The sequence below is a fragment of the Leptinotarsa decemlineata genome, unplaced genomic scaffold (assembly GCF_025532065.1).
Source record: "Leptinotarsa decemlineata unplaced genomic scaffold, Ldec_3_MD MMD2_P_RNA_scaffold_6, whole genome shotgun sequence".
Taxonomy (NCBI): domain Eukaryota; kingdom Metazoa; phylum Arthropoda; class Insecta; order Coleoptera; family Chrysomelidae; genus Leptinotarsa; species Leptinotarsa decemlineata.
The window spans coordinates 4,326,385-4,351,630 of NW_027412533.1; the positions used below are offsets into that span (position 1 = coordinate 4,326,385).

The window sequence follows — 25,246 nt, forward strand, 5'->3', positions numbered from 1 at the left end:
TATTATTTTATCATTGTTCTCATCTTCATTATTTTTATCAGTATCATTATTATTATAATCATTATTTTGTTAATATCACATGAGCTGCTCGATAAAGTAGCATCAGTGTTAAGATTGTCCCTTAAAATGGACACTGAAAAAAACTGAAAGCTTGGAGATTGAATTCCTCAACTTCAACTTCAATCAACTGAAGTTTTAACGCCATTCCACCATCTTTCTTCGACAGTACATGCGATATTTCTACTCAATGATGGATATCCATATTTCATACACACTGTATATCACCTTCATAAAACTGGAATCCTTGGAATAAACGTATCGGAAATCAGTCCAAAATCCCCCGTCAACCTCCTTCCCGTATCCCAATATGAAAGGACTTGTTAAAGTGAATAGGAGTTAAATTAAACGAGTAAAATGTTGCAATCAGAATGGAACACAATTACAGTAAATAAATTCCAAAGTTGTTAGCAAATAGCCTTTCGAACTGACGGCTCGCGGCCTTTGCAGCTAACGAATCGTGCGAAAGACTAACAAGCTCCATCCCCCGTTTTAAATATATCCCTTGATATCCAGCCCTCTCCTTTTCTCTCTACACTTCCTTCTCGTCGACTCTGTTCCATTCGTTAGATAAATAAATACCCGGACACGAGGATTTCTATACAGGTCTTCCCGAATCATTAGAAGTGGTAATTTATATTGACGAAAAATCTCAGAAATTCCATTAGAGTTGAGATCCATAAAATAGACCTATACAAAAATTGTAGGCTAGGATTCAAAAAGTAATAACCTATATTTAGGATAATTGATATGGATATTTATGATATAATAATAAACTTGATGTAGTTTTGTATGAAGTTTTAGCTCCGGGTGAGATGAGAGTCAGCAATGAAGAGTTGGTCAGGTATTTCTGAGGTCACTGGTTCTAGTCAATCCTTCTTGCAACCTGAAGGGGATTATGGTGTAATATTCACCCCTATTCTTCACGAATCTGATTGCTTTATTTGGTGAGTGGTTTTTCAGGTAAGCTGGCTGAAAACCTGATCCAGACCGACCGTAGCCGGGCATGTACAGGATACGTGCTTCGTTATCAAAAACTGAATTCCCTAGTGCAGACTTTGTACATGTTCCCCAAACTAGTGGAGATCTGATCGGCGGTCAGTCAACAACTACCTTCGTCAACGAGGTAAGCAACACAAATATGTGGCTTGAGAAGAAGGTCTCCTGTGGCGCATTTCAGGGAGACGCTTCCATATGGCTAGAAGATCTAAGTGCTTTCACCTACCAGGAGACATTCTCCAAATCCTCCTAGGTAGACTGTACCTTATTGAGGTTGTCCGATAGTCAATCTGCAAGATTATCATCTTGTTGTCCGAAGTAACCTTCACATATAAGGGCATATGCACGTCAATTCCTCTACAAGACTTTTACACTTCTGATTTGGATGAATCACCGTTTGTCCATAAACATTTGCAGGACCTGGTGGGGAAAATATTGTTTTCTCTTCTGACGCAGATTCTGCTCCTACTGCCCAAAAACCTAATAAAAGGCAGATTCACAAGATATCTTGCTCTCGATGAGGCGATAAGGATCTTCATAGCTGCGCACCTAGTCTTTCAGTTTCGAATTTACGAGTAATTATGAAAGGAGGTTCCATCACAGTAGGACCCCGAATCACTATGACAAGGCTTTCTACGACAAGAGGACGTCCGGTATTTCGGAAATTTCGTTAGTGACACTGAGTAGCACTAACTAACAGAAAGTCATCCATACGCCTCCCCCGCTACAGGGCAAGAAAAGAAAAAAAACCGATTGAATTACCGATATTTTCATTCAGAAGTGCACATACGGTACCCAGCCAAGGTTTTGAAAAGGTTGTTATATAATTGGTGTCCTTGATGAAATGATCTCCAACCTCAAGATCATACCGGCTCGCCGCACTGAGACAGAAATCTTGGCAGGACGAACCTGTCATTCTTGTCTCATTTCGTTTTGTTGAATCCAATGATTATTTGGTGCCCTCCCATGTTTCGGTTGTAAGGATTCCAACAACATAACCTTTGTGGAAAAAATATGTCAAAATAATAATAGTTTATGGCGATGAAGAACAGTTTTCGACATGAAATGAGCTAACAATAACTTGACAAAAGCCCACATTAGACCTACGAAGATCACTTCGTTCAGGACAATCAGAAGCATAACCTGTCATGATATTCACAACATCTACCGTTGTCGCGTAATGGATTCTAGGTGACCCAGATTCTGGATTTTTTCGAACCTGAGATTCGGATATATTCGCTGGTGGCATGTCTTAAATGCATCTTAGCTTATATAGATGGTTGTAATACGGTCGTGAAACCAACATTTGGACCAACGAAAACTATCAGAGAGAGTCTAGGTCAGCTAAGGACTCCATTGAGCCTTCACCAACACCCGAGATATACCGGATCCCCTCTAGCTGCGGGTCGGTCTACATTGGAAACACAAAAAAAATATAGGTACAGGGAAAATTGTCAGCGCGAACAAACTGACAAATCAGCTGTAGCCGAACATGCTCTTGGAGAAAACACTCACATTATCTCAATCGAAGACACACATATTTTCGATGAAACTCAAAATTTCTATCCAAGGATATATAGAGATGCATTAGAAATTCAGAAACACAGAGATAATTTCAATAGCAAGAAAGAGGTAATGAACATTAGTAAAATCTGGCTACCTGTCCTCAATTGTACACAGGCAAGTTCGTTTAATTCAACTGAAAGAAACGATGCCACGCCCACCGATGACGATATAAGTCAAAGTTCAGCAATGCAGTTTCTGCATTGAGAACAACTCGAGCACGTCGACAGTTACTTCATTTTCTATAACGTCTACCGCAGTAGTAGACGATACCTCAGACATAAAAACCTGCAGACCACGGCCAAAAATCCCGGAATATAACTTTGACACATTCTTGTACAATGTACACTTTCTGAAACTGATTGAATGTCGTAGCTGGTCGGTTTGGGACCTGAAGCGACAAGTTTCTCAGAATCCACTTCTGATTCAATTCAGGAAACTCCCGATAAAAGCACCAATTAAAAATGCGAAAGCTACAACTACCCCTAATTGGCAAAAATAAACGGAATCGATCAAACGGTTGGAAAACGCTTGGCAGTAACCGCTACCGTTAAATAATTTGGTTTATGAGGCATAATAAAGTTCAATTAGTTGGCCGAAGTGAACGTATAATAAAGCTTTCGTCGAAATTGACGCTTTTTTAAAATATAATGCCGGGGTAGTTTTAATGAGAGGTCGTTAGAGAGATTCTCGAGCACTGGCGTTTTTCATCCACCATCTATTAGAACAAATTGACACCTGGTAGCTAAGGGGGAGAGAGAGAAGAGATCTCAGAAAGAGATGTTGTCCATAAACGGAACGGCTGGTTGAAATATAATTGAAAGGGAAAATATATGGTTTAATGGAACTAAGTCCCCCTTCGTGTATGTATGTCTGTCTGAACGCGATAAATTTGAAAATGCCAAACAGATTTCGCGGTGTCGGCAAGAAAACAATTGTCTTGAAAAAAATTATCCTGTTTCCTAACCAACCTTTTTTCAGTCTGATTTTCATATATCACACGTAATTATAAGTGAGAGAAACCTATGTTAGGTACTTCTTTGATCATGATCACCTAAAGCATCTACACAACTTTTATATACCGAAGGTACATCTTCAAATTATGATCACCTCGAGCATATTATATCGATTTTACATCAATAATACAATTTTGGTTTCTAGGAAGTCGAGTTCAGGAATGGTGATCTACTTGAATCCAATTGGTCATTCAGTAAAATTTTTAGATTCTCAAGTTCAATAATTTCCATTGCTTCCAAATAATTAAGCTTTGAACCTTCATTTCATATGTGAGAAATTTTGAAATCTCCGTTAAAGATATAATTTTCTTCTAAAACATGATGTAGATAGAGCAGATAGAGAGACGACTTTTTTGCCAGGAGCTGAAAACTCCATGACAAAAGTTGTCTTGTCCTGATGGTGAGAAGAACTACATCAGGCACCCAATACACTACATATAACTCTTCTTTAATTTTCTCGATGGCATATATTCACCTTCAGCTTACTACTCACATTTTGATAATTGGAATAATGGTCACATAAAATGTTGTAATTTGATACATACTCATACGATATTATTTATACGATACGATATTTATTTATAATTATCGAGCGAGGAAATAGATTCAAAATAAATTCAAGCAATTTGACAAATGTCAAATGTCAATGTAGCACATGTTATGAAGGAACGTTGTAATTGTGTTGCTTTTACGTACAGTATAATCCTCAAAGTATGCACCATATGGGAAACTTATTTATTAAGGGTTTTTCGACAAAAAGTTACTCTTGATAAAAGTTTGTGCATCCCCTTAAACTAAACATGCACCAACAAAATACAGTACAACACACGTAATATACGAGGAGCCTTCAAATATTTGATTTTGTGACAAAAGTAAAGTACTCTTATTTTGGAAAATCTCGGGAAATGTTAATTAGAAAAGTTGTTCAGCATCTAAAAATATATCTGGATTTGAAGTTATGACCATCTAAGTGAAGTTTTATTGTTTTGCCATTTTTTTTAATGGGGACTACGAAAAAAAAATTTTGCTAAAACGATAAATAGACAGCATTCTGTATACGACGGTTCATTTTAAAATCCTGTATCATTACAAATTACACAACTATGGTGTTAACCATGGTCAATTGTTTCGAAAAGTAAATTAATTCACAAAGTTTTTGATGCAAAGTTATTTTTATTTTTTGTTATCACCGAAAATTACTCAAAATTATACAGTATTGTAACAAAAACTAATTATTCGATAATATCAAATCACAAAACATCAAAATCAAATAGGCATTTCGGTACAAACTCATTAATTTGATTTGATGTTCTGTTTTTGATATTATTGAATTTTGAGTTTTTGTTACTATACTGTATAATTTTTAGTAGTTTTCAGTGATAACAAAAAATAAAAATAACTTTGCACTAAAAAAATTGAAAATTAATTTACTTTTCAAAAAAATTGACATATGTGTTAACACAACAGTTGTGTAATTTGTAATATTACAGGCTTTAAAATAAACCGTCGTATACGTATGCTGTATATTTATCGTTTTAGCAAACATTTGTTTTTCGTAGTCCCCATTTTTTTTATTTTATTACATACAAATAAAGGCTTAGGACAAAGTCCTATGTAAGCCTAAAAACAAAAGATATCAACAAGTTAATACAATGCATGCAAAAAGAAAAAAAAGAATCAATATATGCATAGAGTCGATTAAGCAAATAAGCTTTTAATGGGTAAAAAAATAAAACTTCACTTCGATAGCCAAGACTTCAGAAATCTAGATGTACTTTTCAATGCTGAACAACTTTTATAAATAACATTTCCCGAGATTTTTCATATATAATGAATCACTTTGAAGGTTATGGTCGCATGCCAATAAAACTTCCAATTAGATAATTACTTACTCATTTTAAAATCACGCTGTACTCTTACATTCCATTCAGTAAGAAATGAAAATTTATAATTGGGAAGAATAAAAAATATAAAAATATAACCCCTTCTATTAGAAAAATTAAAAGAAAGCAATGATCAACCCGAAGAAGGATTGAACCAGACAATCAGGCGAAAAGGAGACAGGTCTAAGTGAGATTAAAAAATATTTCAGACGCATGATTCAGTGAGTTGAATAAAATATTTCTTTTAAGAAATAAAAGTTGTGTTCAACGAAGGTTCTAATTGTTTTTTTGCTTTCATTAATATTTTTTATATTTCTTAGTTCAATGTAACTTGATTGACAAGTTTCGGTTCAAAGTAAGTAACAAACCTTTGGGTATATAAATTTTTACAAAAAGGAACACTATTTTTACATAATAGTAGTGAAACCATAATAGTAAAAATTTCAGTCACATATGTTCTATTTTCTGGCTAGTACTGCAATCGGCATTGAAAAAATAAATGTTATTACTTATCAATTATGCCATAATTGGATCATAATTCCTAACACTCATATACACAGAAGCTATAATAAAAAATACGGTTTATATTTAATTTGCTTTGAAATATCCACTGGTTTGTTATTGCTTTGAATGAAAATAATTTTGATAGTTGCTATATTCAATTCAATATATTCGTGAATCACAGAGTCCCGAGTATTGCTATGATATTTCAGATACATTCGACCAAGTTTAATACCGTGTATACGTTCACGCGGCTAACTTTCTCAGTTTTGTTTGTAATTTGTCAGCTTCACCAATGATCTAGTGGTTTTCTCTCAAAAAATCACCATCAATTATAATACTCTTCGGGGTTCCATATAGCCATCAATTTCCAACCTTCTTTTCATCAATAGCATCGATTCATAAAAAAATTAACAAAATTAAACTAGAGTAGATTTGTCGTTTCTCTAAAAGCGCAATCATCAGCAGTTTGGGCACTCCTACTTTAAAACCAAGACAAATTTTGAAAAACATTTCAGCTTGAAATGGTACCAAGTAGAATTCAAAGCCAAGAAGCCAAGTTTAACTTTTGTTTCAGAAACCCGACGATGATATTGAAACACACATAGTGAATTTGGATTGATGCTTCATTTTGCTGGAATAACCAAAGCAGTTCCTTATGAACTAGAAAGTATTTCTTATCAGAAAGCTGTACATACCCCAGCAACTTTAAATCTTTCAGAAGCACAGTTTCTGCTGTCTGAGAGTCGTCTGGCTTGAACTTTTTTTTAATATACTCGGACTACAAAAGCGGCATAGGCTAGTTATGCATTTTTCCGTCTTTCCATCAATAAACCTGATTCTACTACTTCAAAAATAATATACTTGGCAACACTATACATGGCGCTCCTCAGGTGGGATTTCTTGTTCTCGATATTTCAAATGTTTTTAATGTTTTAATATTCATTTTTCTATTTCAAACGGAGACAAATCCAACAAATCAAATATAACGAAAATATTTTCAGGCATTCTTAAATCATAAATGTTGTACTTATACATCTTTGCTTCATATGCTAGCTTTTTCTGAAAATTGTCGCGTTTTTCGATATTTTGTGGTGGAGTTTGTATCAAAATTATAAAATATCAATTTTCAATATCGCTATTTCTATTGAATAGTGACATAATACATGTTTTGAGAATTTCATACTTCGATTCGTAAGCTATTTAATAAAAAGCGCATAGAACCAAAAAATATTTCTCCACGTGCAAGCTTTGGCAAAATTCCATTTAATGGTGGAGTTTCTCTGTGCCAAGCTAACTATCAATATTTTAGAAACCCTATCTGTGAAGGAATTTAGTTCCGCCACTGAACTCTTCCGAACTTTTGATATGCCACCTCGTTATATTAACGATATGGACTGATTGTACATAACGAGGGGTAACCGCTTTGCTATTGCTTTTCATCTTCTGTATTTTCTTTAAGGAAACCAATTGTTATTTAGAACGATTCTCTCCAACTACAGAATGGTGCGACGAAGATAATGATGGATATTTGAGTTTGTCAGTATTTGATGACAAGTTGTTGACATTCATTCTCATCAAATATATTTCTCTATTGATGGAAAATAATGGGAACGATCGTTGGTTATACAAAACAATACTCTTTAAATCTCTGAGAATCGTTCCACAAAATGCCAAATATTGTTAGTACAATAAACAAACAAGCGTTTTCAAGTACACATTTCGTCAATCTCTCATGTATTCCTGCAACTTCTGCCCACCACATACAATATACTACACTCCACTATATTATAAACTAGAAAAAAGATTATCCTACAAAGAAAAAATTGTATGTAAATATATCTAGAAAGTACAAATATTAGCTTTTATTCATACCAAACGAGAAATATAGACCCAAAATGATATTTTCTCAACATCAATATATCTAAATTTTCATTTATTCATTTATTCATACACAGTTCTACAGGTTACACCCAACTACAGAACAGAGATATAAGTCAAATCACAATACAATACAATTACAATAAATTATAAGGTAGATACGATACATATAGAATTAGCTGAAGTATAAAAACCTAATCTCAGAGATGGAACAGCAAAAAATGTCGAGCTGACAACTTGCTGAATTGCATTTGATACGCATATTATGCAGAATATTTGTACGTGGTGTTGGTAGATAGAAGCATTAACTAGAGGTTGGTTTAGGTACATGGTACATGAGAATGGACGATTTTTTAGTCTGTATTCAGTACATTACATTTACTCCCGTTTAAAGGAAGATTGTTGCGTAAACACCATTGCTCAACACGTTTCCGATTGAGGGAGTGTTGAAAACAATCCTCGATGCCATTGATCTCATAATATAATTTCAGGTCATCCGCGTATGTCAAACTGTTGATGTCAATGAGCTCAACTATGTCGCAGGCGTCAAAGAGAAGTAGACCTAGGTTGCTTCCTTGTGGAACACCCGAGGTAGCTGCATATTCCACAGACTTGAAGCTATTGAATATAAAATACTGACGCCTGTCAGTGAAGTATGATAGAAAAAATTGGATCAGGGTCAGAGAAAAGCCGTACCTGTATAATTTCGATAGCAGTGATTCGTGATCAAGTCTGTCGAACGCCTTAGAGAAGTCTGTATATATGTCAAATGAGGATATAACCTGCTATATATAAAGATTTGAAACACTATAGTTATAACAATTTTTAAAACAAGATTCAGCTGAGGCAGTGATAATGTAACAAGCAAAAAAGAATGTTTTGGCTTTATTCTTCTCCATCATTGAACAAAAAATTTGGGAAACTTCCAGAGAAAGGAAGAAAGGAAATTACTACAATAAAAACTATGTAGATCATACACAGACATTTTTTCAGACACATCCTCGAAAATAAACCCATTCGGAACAAACGTATTCAAAAACACTTTACTGTGAGATTTCCACTAAACAGTTTTACAAAAATGCAACACGTGTTTCACCATACAATGGCTTCTCCGGGCGTGTCTTTACTTCTAAACACATGAACATCGAATTACACGAAAAAACGAATTTCTTTCAATAATATTCTCTTTTCAAAATATACCAAATGAAAATGATGTATTGATGTTATGGAATCTATTACAGTAGATGAAAAGATGCTCCTTCTATCACTAGGTAATGTAACATTCTTATAAGCTTCTGAAAAGTTATATAAGAATAGAAAATAATATGTTGAGATACACAACACTCAGTAACTCGAGAAAAACCATAACTGGTATACCACAAGGAACCGTGACCTTTCAGCTCTTTTGTATTTGTCGTTTCCCCGCGGGTTGAAATGAATTGAACCTGCCGCATATGAAGCCAATGTATCCTAATCAATTTCTACACGCTCGCGCTCCCAAAATCATTCAACTCGAGACTTCCGTGAACAAATTTGGCAAATTACATAAACAACAAAATGTCGGTATGTGGGTCTGTTATCGTTAATGAGCCCGCATTGGCCCGCACACACAATCGCAGAACGGTCATCGCTCGCGAGTCATTTGCACACATTTCGCTCACCAAGAGTCAAATAACAACGGTGTTGTCCTTTGCAGGAGCGGACTGGGAGATGAGGCGCCTCCTCGAAAGAGTTATTTGAAGGAGTCTGCATCTGGGTGACTATGCACAGTACGGAAAATGGTGCCGGTAAGTACGCTTTAATTATTTTCTAAAATGTTTCCAAGCTATGAAGTGTACATAAAAAAGCTGACATGTTCGTAACAAGTTCGGAGCTTCACATACACATGATGCTATAATCCAAACTCAAGTATACTTTCGTGAAGAGCAACTTTTTAACACACTCATTTCAAGTTTCATGGCAATTCACCGACTAGTTTTATAGTGATTGTCGATTCAGTGAAGTTAGGTTAGGTTATTTGTAGAAAAAATAGGACTTTTTGCATCGATTCGTGATAATCGATGAAACATGGTTCTAAGTACTACTATACGCCGGAGTCCAGTCGATAGTCTACTGAGTGGCTAAAAGCGGCTAGCAGCCATCCGAAACGCTGGAAGACCCAGCAGTCGTGCGGAAAGATTTTGGGCAGCATTTTTCTGGATGCACACGAAATAATTGTCACTGGCGTGATACTTGTAATGCACTGTTTGAAACCGTCGGTGTAGTAATGAATATTACTGGAGTTTTATCCCAACACCAAATTGTTATTTTTAACACCTCGACACTTACTTCAATCACCAAGTGATCATCTTCAAGACGAAGAAAAGATGAAGATGATCACTTGGTGGTTGAAACAATTGTCGAGGTGTTAAAAATAACGGTTTGGTGTCGGAATAAAACTCCAGTAATATTTACTGGCTTGATAATCTTTCCCTTGCTCTATTCGATCGCCTAGACCAAGAAATCAAAAGAAAACTGCCGCACATAGCGAAGAAAAAAGTGCTATTCCACCAAGATAACGTACCGGCATACTTATCCATGGGAGCGACGGTCAAATTGGTCAACTTACGCTAAAAATTAGTCCAAAACCAATGTATTTGCTGAATTTGGCCCCCAGCGATTAATACTTGTTTCCAAACCTGAGAAATTTATTCGGGGAAAAGAGTCAGCTCTAATGCTGAGGTCACCGCCAGGATGAGGGCCCATTTTGTACAACTTTAGAAATCACACTATTCGAATGGGATCGAAATGAGAGAATCGTTGAAACAAGTGCATTAGGCTAGATGGAAATTATATTGAAGAATAAACACATTTTTGGTGATAAATAAATTATTTTTTATACTGTTAGACTCCGAACTTTTCAGCCCATGGAGTATTATTTCTCAGAATCAACATCAATGAGATGAAGAGTCTCCAGAAGGGTCGAAGGACACTTGGGTTTAACAACATTGATGAATCATTCAGCGAATTGAAACAGCACTTTCTGGTATTAGTTTATAAACACGATGTTTTCGTGCTCTGGTTTCGACTAATTGCCTTGCAGAAAGCTGCAGCGAACAGCTGAAAGTGATAGTGATCATCCAATTTGATATCATAATAGTTTTAAGAACAAAATACAAGCACTACAGGAAAGTCTTTAAGGCGCTCTCAGAGCGAAATTAGCGATTCACATTGAATTTGAATCGCTGAAGATAAAATCCATTTGGAAAAACGTTATCAGGAAGTTTATCCCACATCAACACAGTTATCCAGATGAAATAGTTCTTAAACAGTGAAGTTCGAGCTGTACTGAGTTGAAACTCAAAACGATGAGCAGCCACAGTCCGTCGCGTATTTCTGACATGTACCGCTCTTGGTGGAATCAAATATGCCAAGTCACTTGAACACCCCCCGTGAAAGTATCTACAGAAGAAAGACAAATCTCCAACCTTTCTTCGATGTTCCAGGTTATCGAGGTTGCACGTAATATGGATGGAATCTAGCAAACTTCAGGGTATGTTTGTGGGCAGAGCTCCATACATGATAACAATACTCCAAAGAAAGTCTGATCTGAACTTTATAAAGTATCAAAAGTTGCTGAGGTGTGTATAGTTTTCTGTTTCGGAACAGTGTTCCAAGCTTTTGAGAAACAGCCTTTGCAATTCCAGCGACATATTTGTGTCTATTTTAACCCCTAACAAACTTATCGAAGCAGAAACTGGAATTGTCTGACCTGACATTATTATATCCGGTTCCGAAACATTTATGCCTGGGTTTTTGTGGCATTGAATTGAACCTGGTTACTTCCACTCCAATTCGAAATCACTTCTAGATCCTCATGAAGATATGCAACCTACTGCTGCTGATGGAGGTGTGCCATTTGAGATTTTTCTATAAAAGTCATGCAAAACTGATTTGTGAATATCAATTTTATACAAATTGTTCAAACAATATAAATTATTCAGTCTCCGCTCAAAGTTGGTTCTTATTTAAAATAATATAAGAAACAATAATACGAGAAACAAGAAAAGGATTCTGTTGATTCAACTGATAATAACGATTAGACAACCTACCTACCTTTCACTCATGAACTGTAATGATAGGTGGGTTATCTATGGAAAAGATCACGGAGATGCGCTGACCGTCGACGCTGATATATCGGCCCCTATATATATATTTTAATCCACTGATACTGAAGTAAATTTCTGTGTACCGCCTTCTCCGATCTCTTGTGTATATTGCGCAGAGTGCATTTTCAGATTCTGTTTACCATATATATCATTCTTCTTCGAAAATAATAGCGTATTCATGTACCAGTCTATTAACAAAAGAATTTATTTTCATTTTTGCCCGAGAGTAAAAAGTTTCCAGACAAAAAAGTAAAGTGTCTTTTCTCGTTAATGGAATAACTTTCGGAACAACTTATTATCTGCGGAGATGTATGTTTTTAAGAGTTTGGGGTTGTTTCCATAGTTCTCGAGCAACTGTATTTTAATAGGAGTGTTGAGAGAAAATCATTATACTCTTGCTCAAAATCAAAATCGCTCTAATTTATAGCTATTGCTCGAGATCGTTCCAGCTGAAGATCAATTTAATCGTGGTAAATCAATTGTTTTTTTTGCATGGCTCTACAAAATTTGTATATCATGATAAATTGTCAAAAAAATTATGAAAAACGTCATTTCACTAACGAACTATATCTAAATCATGAAGAACCTAAGGAAGCTAAGAAATATGTCAGCATAATCTATTCGGAAAAAGCTCTCCGAAGACTTTAAAAACTATATAGACCAGAATGTGGTGACTGTTCAGCAGATCATACAGGCCAGACAGGCATGTGCTATCAGATAAAAAATCAGCTATATATTGGCATCCACGAGGAATATGAAAATTCTCTTGAATTTGTGAATTTTGACAACTAATTTAGGATCCATTGGTATTTGGAGTAATCCACATGTAGTGTTTTTGTATCAATAGTCGATAGTTGAATACCACATAAGGTATTGATCATTCAGGTAATATTGTGTTTTTATAGATATTCCTCAAAATGCCCCAGTTTACTCGAAAATGGTTTAATAAACTGAAACTGGTCATAACAAATAAAGAAATCGTGGTAGAAACTGGACAAAAATTATTTTCTTCGTCCTATATTCAATATTAATTTCTACAAACTCACCAGTAGAAGGAACATATACTAGAGACCGAAATGGAAAATGAACTGCCTCTCTTTACTGATTCACATAAGCTCACTAAAAAATATTTCAATTTAAATTCCTTCTTGAATACCAGCAATTTATATATAATATCCAGAAATCTCAAAATCATAATCGAAACTTATTCGTGCAATTTCATTTCGAATAAAAACGTTATTCTGTATTTCAATTAAACTGAAAAGAATACGCGATGTATTGGTGATGTATCTAGCCGCGTCAAGTGGACCGACCAATGTTGAAAAATACGAGGTTAGTCATTTATAATACTCTGTTCATATACTAGAACACTGTACTTTTAAACAAATGTTCTTGCTGAAACTTCTAGTTATCTAGGTATTAAAATTCAGTCAACTTGAAAATTGATATTTTTTATATCGATGCATCTACCTAGGAATATTTCAGGAAATAGTCTTCAGGATTACCACTCGACCTTGAGACATCCTCAGGCACATTCCATTTTTTTAACTCAAATTTTGTTATTTTTGAGCAATACCAATCGAGCAATAGATAAAACCACTCGTCCTATGGAGTCGTTGTTTAATCATGCTGTTTGCTCTCATGGTCACATACACTTGTAGACTGGCAATATGCTCACCCTCCCACGTCTCTTATAGCGCTGTAAAACTCATATCCTGATGAATTGAAATTAATACCTTTTTCTGCGTTTAAAATTAAAACGAAAGCCATCCTCTTCGGATGGCTTTCGTTTCGGATGGATTATATCCTACAGATGTCAGTGCAAATACCCCGAAACAAGTCTTCAAGTGTGTACGTTCCAATAATTGAAAATTGGCAATTGCATCGCCAACAGCATATGCAGGAATTGATTCTGTGAAGAATCCTGCACTGACACCTGTCGAATATGATCCAACGCCCTTGTGCATACTCAAAAGTACAGACTGATTTATTGAACAAATGAATATTGCTCAAACCAGCTCAAAGTCAGAACAAATACTAACGATCAGATATTAATAATAATAGTTCCAAGCTCTGAAAAAATATGACACCGTATATATATATATATATATATATATATATATATATATATATATATATATATATATATATATGTATATAACATATATAACATATAATTATTAGTGACTGGATTAACTATAAATCGGTTCAATTCGTGAGGTTGCAGTCAATAGCTGGGCTGTTACAAAGAAAACTCTTTGTTATATGTCAAGCTTTCGGTATATTTCACACCTTCGTCAGGACAACTACAATAATAAGATTATATATCTTGTGATGAATACATAAATATGGAGAACTTACTAACGTGAGAATAAAATATAAAAAGGTTCAAAAACAGATAGAAAAACATTAAATAATGACAGTTGATAAAAATTTTTGGCTGACAATGTCAAGTGGGAAAATTCTGAATGATACTCGAATTACTAGATCTTTTATTTTCTTTATCATATTTCAGTAGGTACGTGTAAATTTTGCTAAGACTATCAATATCAATTCGTTTATTCATTGAATGTTCTTTGTTATCAATATGTATTATTTCCAAAAATATTCTTTCAGTTGTATTATATTTATTGTATTATTACAAAATGTCTTGTATGGATTGTTCTAAAGCATATATAGGACAAACATCTAGACCTCTAAGTAGTCGCATCACTTCCCATACGTTGAATTACGTGACATTCAAAATCGTAATTCATGAATGAAGTGTGTGTATTTTCTATAATGTTATGCAATTTGGTACTGAAGAGCCTTAGGGCAAGTGTCTTACGGCGAAACACCGGTGTATACCAGTTAGGGTGACAGTGTTCCATGTGAGTACAATTTATTACCATTCATTCAAAGTAGAACTCAGGTGAATGATATCTGATTCTTACTCCTCAACAAATGTTTGATATACAAACTGAATAGAGAAAAGTATCTTCTGTATAATTCAGTGTTCATATAGAAGTATTTGTTTCGAAAGAATTTTTTTCTTTCGTGTAATTCAATGTTTATATGAAAGTAGCTGTTTCAGGAGGACTTTCTTTCAGTTTGTGTCTGAAAGTTACTTCTTTGCATGATCTACACATCCATGTATAGCGTTACTTATTTTCAAATTGATCACTTCCTTCCTTTCTTTGGAAGATTCTCTCATCAATTTTTTTTGTATCAGATGGAGTAGTAGAAAGCCAAAAACTTTCTTTCCCAAAAAATACATAAGGACATATTGTAAAATAATAGATAAGGCAAATTGTAAAATTAATTTAGGGTGGTATACCTGTATGGTTTACCAGTATAGTATACCTGAATAGCATAAATAGCGTTAGCTTAGGAAAGTTTCCAGTTTGATCTTCCTCTTGAAGATGAGCACTTTGTGATCGAAACACGTGTCGAGGTGCTAAAAATAACGATTTGGTGTTGGGAAAGTACTCCAGTAATATTAATTTATTTTATAATTGATTAGATCCTATTGAAGAACGTTAAACTAAATTTATCACAGACAAACCAAGTTTATTATAGATATCAGTCTCAGAATGAATTACTGATTCAAAACTCATTTTGAACAGTAGTTATTGCAATTGACTGGTGTGAGTTTTGAATTAATTTCTCAATATGAAATTATTATAATTATCGTTTGAAGATTTTCAAGTATGATGAAAAATTGCTGAACTGATTTATGAAAAAAAACATTGTTTTATAAATAATTGAAAGACGTATCAGACGAAGTACTCCAAAAGTAGATTTTACGCAGAACTTCTGACCAAAAAATTGTCAATATCTAAAAAAAAGTCACTTCAGACTATAAAGAAGTAGAAGATATTTCGCAAGAAGATGCATAAGAGAGGTCAGAAATTGAACAAGACCGACAAGGATAGATAAGTATGATATAAAATGTCATACATCCACTGGATTGAATATACGAGATACGAGGTCCCAGGTAAAGTCAAGGAAGCAATGAAAAACTCAAACTGTCGATTAAAAGTAGTTAAAAACGGAGTTGGAAAGATTAACGAGAGTGTCGAAGAAGGGACTATGAAATTATCAATGGAATCTTGAGAACAGTCATGTTGAAAATATCAGAAAATGCAAGTTGACAAAATCAGAGTGAAAATGAGACGGATGTGCAGCAAGATACAGAAATAGACTATTACGATAATCATCTGTCTAACCAGTAGTGCCAGAATCAAAGAAAATAAGTTCAACGTGTTGGAATGACGAATAGAAATCATGTATCAGATTGGGTAAGTGCGGCCGTGGTAAAAAAAATAATGTTGAATTATCGCCATGGTGAATAAAGAGAATATTCTAGAGTATCATTCCTTCATATAAATTATACCGGCATCTCCTGAACAATCAGTTTACTTGCCTAAATAATACTAATAGTGACAAGAATAACAGAAGTGGTTCAGTGAAATAATTTTATTCGTAAATTAGAGTTCAAGTGCCGAATCTGCATGTATTGCTATCATATCGCTTTTACCATGTGAATACGTTGAAAATGTATCAATGTTTTACTCGAATTCAATTCGATGTCATTTAATTTACTCCAAAGGAAGAACCTCAAACTACTCACTTGCACTGTAACTGGATACTTACACCAGATATTAATAACAAGATATTCCTGCTATTATATTCAGCCGTATCTCGCTATTCGAGAAGATACTCGGAAAGTGGTTAATAAGCAGCGGTCACAAACATGATATTAATTCGAAGTGTTTCTAGTCTCGGAAATGGACCCTGCAGTGTCGTTGCAGGAACTGATATCGTGTGGTAGCTGGGATCCAATTACATGAGGTTCAAGTGTCAGTGGTGGCCACAGAGAAATTCACAGATGTCGTTAATACTGCATACATCTTGCTTATTACTATCATTTGGGTGTATAACCTTCCATAATCTGAAAAATGAACAAAATTATTGTTAATATAATCTCTATTTTTCATTTACAATGTACAATGTTCACATGGAAAAAAATTATATAGGTGAAACCTCAAAAACTCTTGACGTATGAAACCATGAATCATCTAAAGAAAGCTAAGTATAAGTCACTGACTAATTGGTTTTCGGTGGTATATAGTACGCAGTAAGTTTTCAGGGTGTTCTTAATCATACTTCAGTAGATTCTCTATTGATTTAGCGTCCCTAATTTTTATTGTGGAAGGTTATCTATCTGAAAGACAGTAAAAAGCATGGACTCCTCCAGAAAAAATATATTTCAAAGCCGAAGTAGTTCACAAAGGTGCATTTCAATTTTGAAATGGGTAAGTACCTATCTACCTAAAAACACATGAAGTGGGAATACGACCCCAAATAATTCATTACATAAAAAACCAACGCAATATCTCCATCAAGCGAGTCGCATCGGTGTTTGTCAGGCCGCTTCAATTTATTTTCTCGCCCGATAACATTAATTTCATGATTACTCTCAAGATTTCGAAATACATAAAAATAAAAAAAAAAATATGGTTTGAACAAGCCTGTCGCAATGAGATAGTACCTCAGTTTGCTGAAAAACAACATGAATGAAAACTCACTGGTGTTTGTTATAGTTATAATCATCGTACTCAAAACCTGTAGGAGTAAGGGATTTTTCCTTCTTGTTGGAAGATTTCTCACGTTCAGCCTATTCCCAAAAAGGCCAAGAAAAATCTTTCAAATAACTATATACCAATCGCCTTGCTGTCGCAAGTTGTATCAAATTATGATGAAATGAAATTGAATCATATATCAGTTTAGCCAGAGAATACGCGTATATCTTGTTTCTTTTGTGCTTATTCATCTCTAAGATTAACCATAATTTCATGAATATCTGAAATTGTTATACAATTGCCTTCAAGGCATTACACAGCTCCACAAAAAAAAATCAAAATATGTCTACAAAACGAAAATAAATCAAAATCATGTTATTTTCTCAGTTGTTGAAGATCAATGAACTTTGTGAACTTTGTGTGTGGACAGTAGTCTAAACTATCAAAATAATTAACGAAAGTCATTTTGGTGCAGGAAAAAAACAGTTTTTTATCGACCTTTTTTGGGTAATTGTTACTTCCACAATCTGAAAAAATATAAAAATTATAATGGAGAACTTTATACAAGTGTAGAAGGGCAAACTTTTTAGTTTACCCCGATAAGTTACTGCGTAAAAATCAAAGTATTTTTCACAAAGAAAAATCTTCTATTTATCAGTAACTTGTCGTATTTAACAATTTTGCCTATCAAAAAAATTATTAAGAAATAATACTTATCTTTTACGTTTCGGAGACCAAAATCTGCCTCCGTCTTCAGAAATGGATTAAAAAAATTCGAATATCTACGCAGTTATTCCTTTTTTGATAGCTTATTTCTTTACTTCTTCGACAGATGTCAAAGAAGTTTTGAAATATGAAATTATGTCAATGTTGTTGATTGACAACTGAAACATTCGATGTAATACGTACTCTCCGATATCAGTTTGTTGCCATTTCGCCACTATCCAAAGTTTTCTTCAAGATGGGTAGCCAAGTACGTAAGCTAAAAGAATCAGCGTATATTCTCATGTCTGGAGAGAATTGTATCTCGAATAGCTCCTTAGAAATAGACCGTACTTGGCTACCCATCTTGAAGAAAACTTTGGATAGTGGCGAAATGGCAACAAACTGATATCGGAGAGTACCTTGTATTACATCGAATGTTTCAGTTGTCAATCAACAACATTGACATAATTTCATATTTCAAAACTTCTTTGACATCTGTCGAAGAAGTAAAGAAATAAGCTATCAAAAAAGTAATAACTGCGTATATATTCGAATTTTTTCAATCCATTTCTGAAGACGGAGGCAGATTTTGGCCTCCGAAACGTAAAAGATAAGTATTATTTCTTAATAATTTTTTTGATAGGCAAAATTGTTAAATACGACAAGTTACTGATAAATAGAAGATTTTTCTTTGTGAAAAATACTTTGATTTTCACGCAGTAACTTATCGGGGTAAACTAAACAGTTTGCCCTTCTACACTTGTATAAAGTTCTCCATTATAATTTTTATATTAAAATAAGTTCTGATAGGTGACCAATTTGATGATAATGTATCAATGCATGGCAAAACATGACAAAACAAACTAATAAGTAATTGTGATCATATTGACATTTGAGTCGTTAGTCGTTTAGCCCAAAAATGCTCACCACCAAACTTTTTTATTCCCAGAGAAATCATTAATCATGCGAAATAAGTATTTTTACTTACTTTTTTGTTTATATAAGGTAAATTACACGAAATAACGATTACTTTATTATAAAGTACAGGTGTCAACCTTATTTCTAATAGAACGTACTAAAAATTACCTTTTACCGTACCGTATATATTTTCATTCGTCGAAATATCGAATAAAAATAACTACACGTGATTTTTTTTAATATTTCATGAAATACCTGTTATTGATATATCAGTTTTCAGACCTGAAACCTAACGGGATTTTTTCTGTGGACTCAGTACCAAGAAACAACGCATACAGAAGAATCTCAGCCACGAACACGACGAAGTAGTAATCCGCACTCTCCAGCTTTGTGAAGGCATTCCATTAGCTTCATCCGATTCGCAAAAATGGCACTTTCCACGTTTCTTCCCGCCTCACGCCGCCGCCCTACCACCCGTTCTCGCTACCATTCTATATTTAAGAGTCAATTATCATTTTAACTGGCCCTTCGCTTAAAAGGCACTCAGAATTTCTTTTGTTGGATTCCTGGGGGAAAGAAAAACATGTTGAAGCTACGCTGGTATGCAATATGGTGAATCGCGCCTTCTTTTATTTTAGCATCGGAGTTCAATTCTGACGAGTAATGCACCATTATTGGTCCTACATTGAAAACAGAAACAAGTTGAAGAAATATGTTTATTTTGAGTAATGATCATTATCTCATTGTTTGTGTTTATGTTTTGCATACAACAACGAAATGTCATTAATGACAGATAGATTTTCAAAAAATGATTTCTTAAAGCAATGGACTATCAAAAGGCCGCCAGAACCATGACATGTCGATAAGGAAATCGTTCGTATCATAGATTCGGAATCTATTTTTTCAAAAAAAACAACGGTTGTTCTCACTTATCTCCACTTCATATCTTCAATCTTTCTCTAAATCTGTCTGCCCAATTACATCCGATCCTAATAATAGTGACGCATTAGTGAATTTTGAAATAATCCTGTACTCACATATTGTCGAAAAGGAACCCAATTCTTTTTTCTACGATCAGCAGACTATTCCTATTCTTAGACTGAAATAATATCATTTTGTATATTTAATATTTATATCTTATGTTATAGACACAAAATCGTATGATTTCAGCCTATTTCCAAAAAGGACAAAAAAAATCTTCCAAATAACTATAGACCAGTCGGTTTGCTATCAGTGATATGAAAAACCATGAAAAATGCCTGAAACCACTGTATCCTTGAATATTTGGAAGGTTTTAACATCTTGAACGATCATCAATAAGGTTTTCAATATTTTGATGGATGTAACCGTTACTACGTGGTAGGAAATCATCATGGAAAATGAGAGTTTAAACTTTCTATGTTTTTTCCACTATTATTTGTAATTAACTTTAAGATAGGGGAGCCCAAGCGGGGATTTCGGGATTTACTAAAGCGCGGCAGATTAAAATACAGGGGGATACATATATAAGACCGCCCGTGAAGGATAAAGGATCAGATTAGTAAAAAAAATTGATCATCAGAAATTCTCGAGCGCGTCAGATTAAAGTAGAGTGAGTTAATTACATGCTAAAAAGTGTATATTGCAGTAATCTGATAATTTGAGAGTGACGTAAAGAAATGGGAGGGCAGCAAAGTTGTAAAAAAAACGTCATCGCGACATTCTCGAACGTAGCTAATTTTTTTATTTTGAAGAAAATTCAAGGATATCGAAAAATATATAATCTGACGATTTCCGCAAGCCGAAATAGCAAAAGTTCGTCGAGAGAGTTTAATGCGTGCAGCTGCGTGATGCCTATATTTCCCCCTTCGCGTTTCTATTCCTTTTTCACTTCTCTATCTATTACTCTCTCACTCCGTCCCCACTCTAGATTCTGTTGCCATGACGCCATCACAGCTGATCACAGAGACTCGTTCGTGATGAAGATGATGATTGATTAATCAATTAATTGATAGATGTAGCCGTTACTACGTGGTAGTAACGGCTACATCCATCAAGAAAAGAGAAATGAAACTTTCTATGTTTTTACCACTTTTATTTGTAACTATATATTCTATACTATACCATACTTATATATTGTATAAGTAACTGCAGTAACGTTAGTTACAAATAAAAGTGGTAAAAAACATAGAAAGTTTCATTTCTCATTTCTTCATTGATTAATCAATTGATTGTAAAACTTAAAATTTTTTGAGCATTTTTTTAATTATTTTTTAATAATACAAGTATTCTACTTAAATAACATACACTTATTTATTTGCATGCTATTTCCTGAGCTTTTCAATTAATTAAGTTCAATGATTAAAAACAAATTTTTAAAAATATTTTTTTTTGTCAGATTAGGCGAATCCCTCTAGATAATCGTCAGATTATGAGATAGCACGTCTAAAACATGAAGATGAACCATATATATCTTAATCTGACGCGCTTGAGTATTTCAAAATGACGATTTTTTTTTCACATTATAATAATGACCGCGAGTTTGCGTCAGATCAAAATCATCAGATTATTGAATGAGAGCTTTTTTTGGTGCACTTAACACCCCATTAGAAAATCTGACGCGCTCGATTGAATATTTTTTTTTCATTTTCAACCCTTACGTATAACCACTCACATCATGCAAACAATCAGATTAACATACCAACATTATCAAAATACGTAGGACATTGATGATATCAATATCTGACGCGCTCGACTATTTTCATGCAACAGTTTTTTTTCACATATTTAATAATCTATAGCAGCTTCCCCCACCGATGAAAAGGTATATACTATATTTTTAACTAGTCTGAAGGACATTCCATGTGCAACATACCGTTTTGAGAAATTTCGACCACATCATTCCACATAAACAATATTACACTCCGGACACTAGAACTTATAAACTACAGATTTCTCCAACTTATCCACTCCATATTTGACATTGAAAAGGAAATCTGAATGCCCCTTCACATTGTTTTTTTCTGAAGAAACCTGCAATTACCACTGTTCTTTTACCAAAATCTGTTAGAGTTGCCCATTTTTTAATTTCTGATCCAACGATAAGGGCTAATATAATCAATTATTTTTAGTTTATTATATGAGTTTGAAAATGTCCTCATAGGAGGAACTGCAGTAACGTTAGTTACAAATAAAAGTGGTAAAAAACATAGAAAGTTTCAATTCTCACTTTTCAATATGACTTTCGGAAACAAAGATCAACGGATCTATCGTAATTCATCCATATTTGGATTAACGCCATCGGAAAACATGGAGAGTCAAGATCTGTTGCGTTTGATATTTCTAACGCCTTTGACCGTGTGTGGCATGAGGGTTTGCTGACCAAACTTTGATGCTATGGCTTGTCGGATCATTATTGTATATGGCAACAAGAGGTTGCATAACCTACTAAGGATCTAGAGGTGATTCCGAATTGAAGTGAAAATAACCAGGTTCAATTCAATGCCACAAAAACCCAGACATCGGTTTTCTCCGAAAAGATAAATGTCTCCGAACCGGATATAATAATGTCAGGACAGATAGTTCCGCTTTCTGCTTCGACAAGTTTGTTGGGGGTTGAACTGGACACCAATATGTCTTGGCACAACAGAAGTGGATCAGTGAAATAATTGTATCCGTAAATTAGAGTTCAAGTGCCGAATCTGCATGTATTGCTATCATATCGCTTTTCACCATGTGAATACGTTGAAAATGTATTAATATTTTACTCGAATTCAATTCGATGTCATTTAATTTACTCCAAAGGAAGAACCTCAAACTACTCACTTGCACTGTAACTGGATACTAACACCAGATATTAATAACAAGATATTCCTGCTATTATATTCAGCCGTATCTCGCTATTCGAGAAGATACTCGGAAAGTGGTTAATAAGCAGCGGTCACAAACATGATATTAATTCGAAGTGTTTCTAGTCTCGGAAATGGACCCTGCAGTGTCGTTGCAGGAACTGATATCGTGTGGTAGCTGGGATCCAATTACATGAGGTTCAAGTGTCAGTGGTGGCCACAGAGAAATTCACAGATGTCGTTAATACTGCATACATCTTGCTTATTACTATCATTTGGGTGTATAACCTTCCATAATCTGAAAAATGAACAAAATTACTGTTAATATAATCTCTATTTTTCATTTACAATGTACAATGTGCACGTGGAAAAAATATATAGGTGAAACCTCAAAAACTCTTGACGTATGAAACCATGAACCATCTAAAGAAAGCTAAGTATAAGTTACTGACTAATTGGACTCCGGTGGTATATAGTACGCAGTAAGTTTTTGTATATGAGGTTGCATAACCTACTGAGGATCTAGAGGTGATTCCGAATTGGAGTGAAAATAACCAGGTTCAATTCAATGCCACAAAAACCCAGACATCGGTTTTCTCCGAAAAGATAAATGTCTCCGAACCGGATATAATAATGCCAGGACAGACAGTTCCGCTTTCTGCTTCGACAAGTTTGTTGGGGGTTGAACTGGACACCAATATGTCTTGGCACAATTTTGTCGCTGGAATTGCAAAGGCTACTCCTGTTTGTAAAACTGTTTCGAACTGTTTCGAACCAGAAAACTGTACACACCTTGGCATATTTGGTTCCACCATGAGCGGTACATATCAGAAATACACGACGGACTGTGGCTGCTCATCGTTTTGAAGTTCAACTCAGTACACCTCGAAATGTATTATTTGAAACATTTTTAATTCATAGAACCTTTCTCCAGATGAATTAAATCTCCAGCGATTCAAATCCAACGTGAATCGCTACTTTCGCACAGGCACCGCTCTTATGTCACCTTGAAGATTTTCCTGTAGTGTTTGTGTTTTGTTCTTGAAACAAATATTGAAAAGTTCCTATTCAGTTCATCATCTTACACTTTCTTAAGAAACTTTATTGTCTGATTTATATCTTGAATTCACATTATTCTATTGAAACTAGATCTTAAAAACAAAGTATTCGTAAGCCAACACTAGTGAGAACTGTTACTACCCTCCATATTTGTTATCGGTTGTGCTGGGCTGACACCCAAATTCATTATTTTTGGAGGACAAGCCTGTGTAAATTAACTTAATGGCATCTCTTCTAACGAAGAAGCTGTCTATTGGATAGAAAAAAGACACAATTCACTAATATCAATGATGAACGAGGTTCCCAAAGCCATTCAGTACAAGCTGCAGCGAAAAACAAAAGACGATTCACGTTCGGTCTTATTTAAATTCCACAGATGGGTTCTTCTACATACTCAGGCTAATTCTTTGAGAACAGTTGAATCCAACAATGCATTTCTGATTCATCTTCATTTCATTCCATTTTCAATGGAATATATTGCATGATAGATCGTACTGGAACCTCTGGCGTAGAATGAATCTATTGAAAACACTTTCCCAACACCAGAACAAAAATACTGTATCTCGACGCGCGTTCCGCTAACCAAGTTAGCGTCCTCGGGAGATCATAATGACTGTCAAAATGTTTCTATGTTCTTTCAGGCGTGCTTTAAATGTCCTTCCAGTTTGATCTATATAAAATATTGGACACTAACCACATGACAATTTCCCAACTTCTGATCTATCTCACACACATACTAACTTAATCATGCACTTTGAAGAAAAGTGCATGATTAAGTTAGTTTCTTCAAAGTGCATGATTAAGTTAGTATTAGTTTAATATGCTGTACGTGGACTGTTCAAAAAATAAGGTAAATGTTCAAATTTCTCGGACTACGTGGCATAGGGTGATTGTACTCTGAGTCAGATTTTCTCAAAAGGGTCATAACTTGTGATACGGTATATCAAAACAAAAGTCCAATCGTTCCAATAGAAGAGTACAGGAAAGCCAAGATCAAATAAATGTAGTTTAAAAAAAATTAAACTGTTTCAAAGAACATCGAACTGAAAAGTTTGAAAAAAAAATCAAAATAAGCTTGAAACAATAACGATTCAAAAACACCAGTACTATTGTGAAAAATGCGTG

General features: G+C 34.5%; 1 protein-coding gene across 5 annotated transcripts in view; it reads left to right on the top strand.

Moving 5' to 3' along the window:
• LOC111503178 (LIM domain only protein 3) overlaps nucleotides 1–25,246 on the top strand; it is a 458,150-nt gene that overhangs the window by 205,441 nt on the left and 227,463 nt on the right. For all 5 annotated transcript variants that reach the window (XR_012464152.1, XM_074169843.1, XM_074169846.1 and 2 more), the window contains one exon: nucleotides 9,597–9,687. Coding sequence is in view for 4 of the 5 variants with exons in the window: in XM_074169843.1 (XP_074025944.1) it covers nucleotides 9,663–9,687 (25 nt within the window). In the remaining variant the exon portion in view is untranslated. The remainder of the gene's footprint in view (nucleotides 1–9,596; nucleotides 9,688–25,246) is intronic.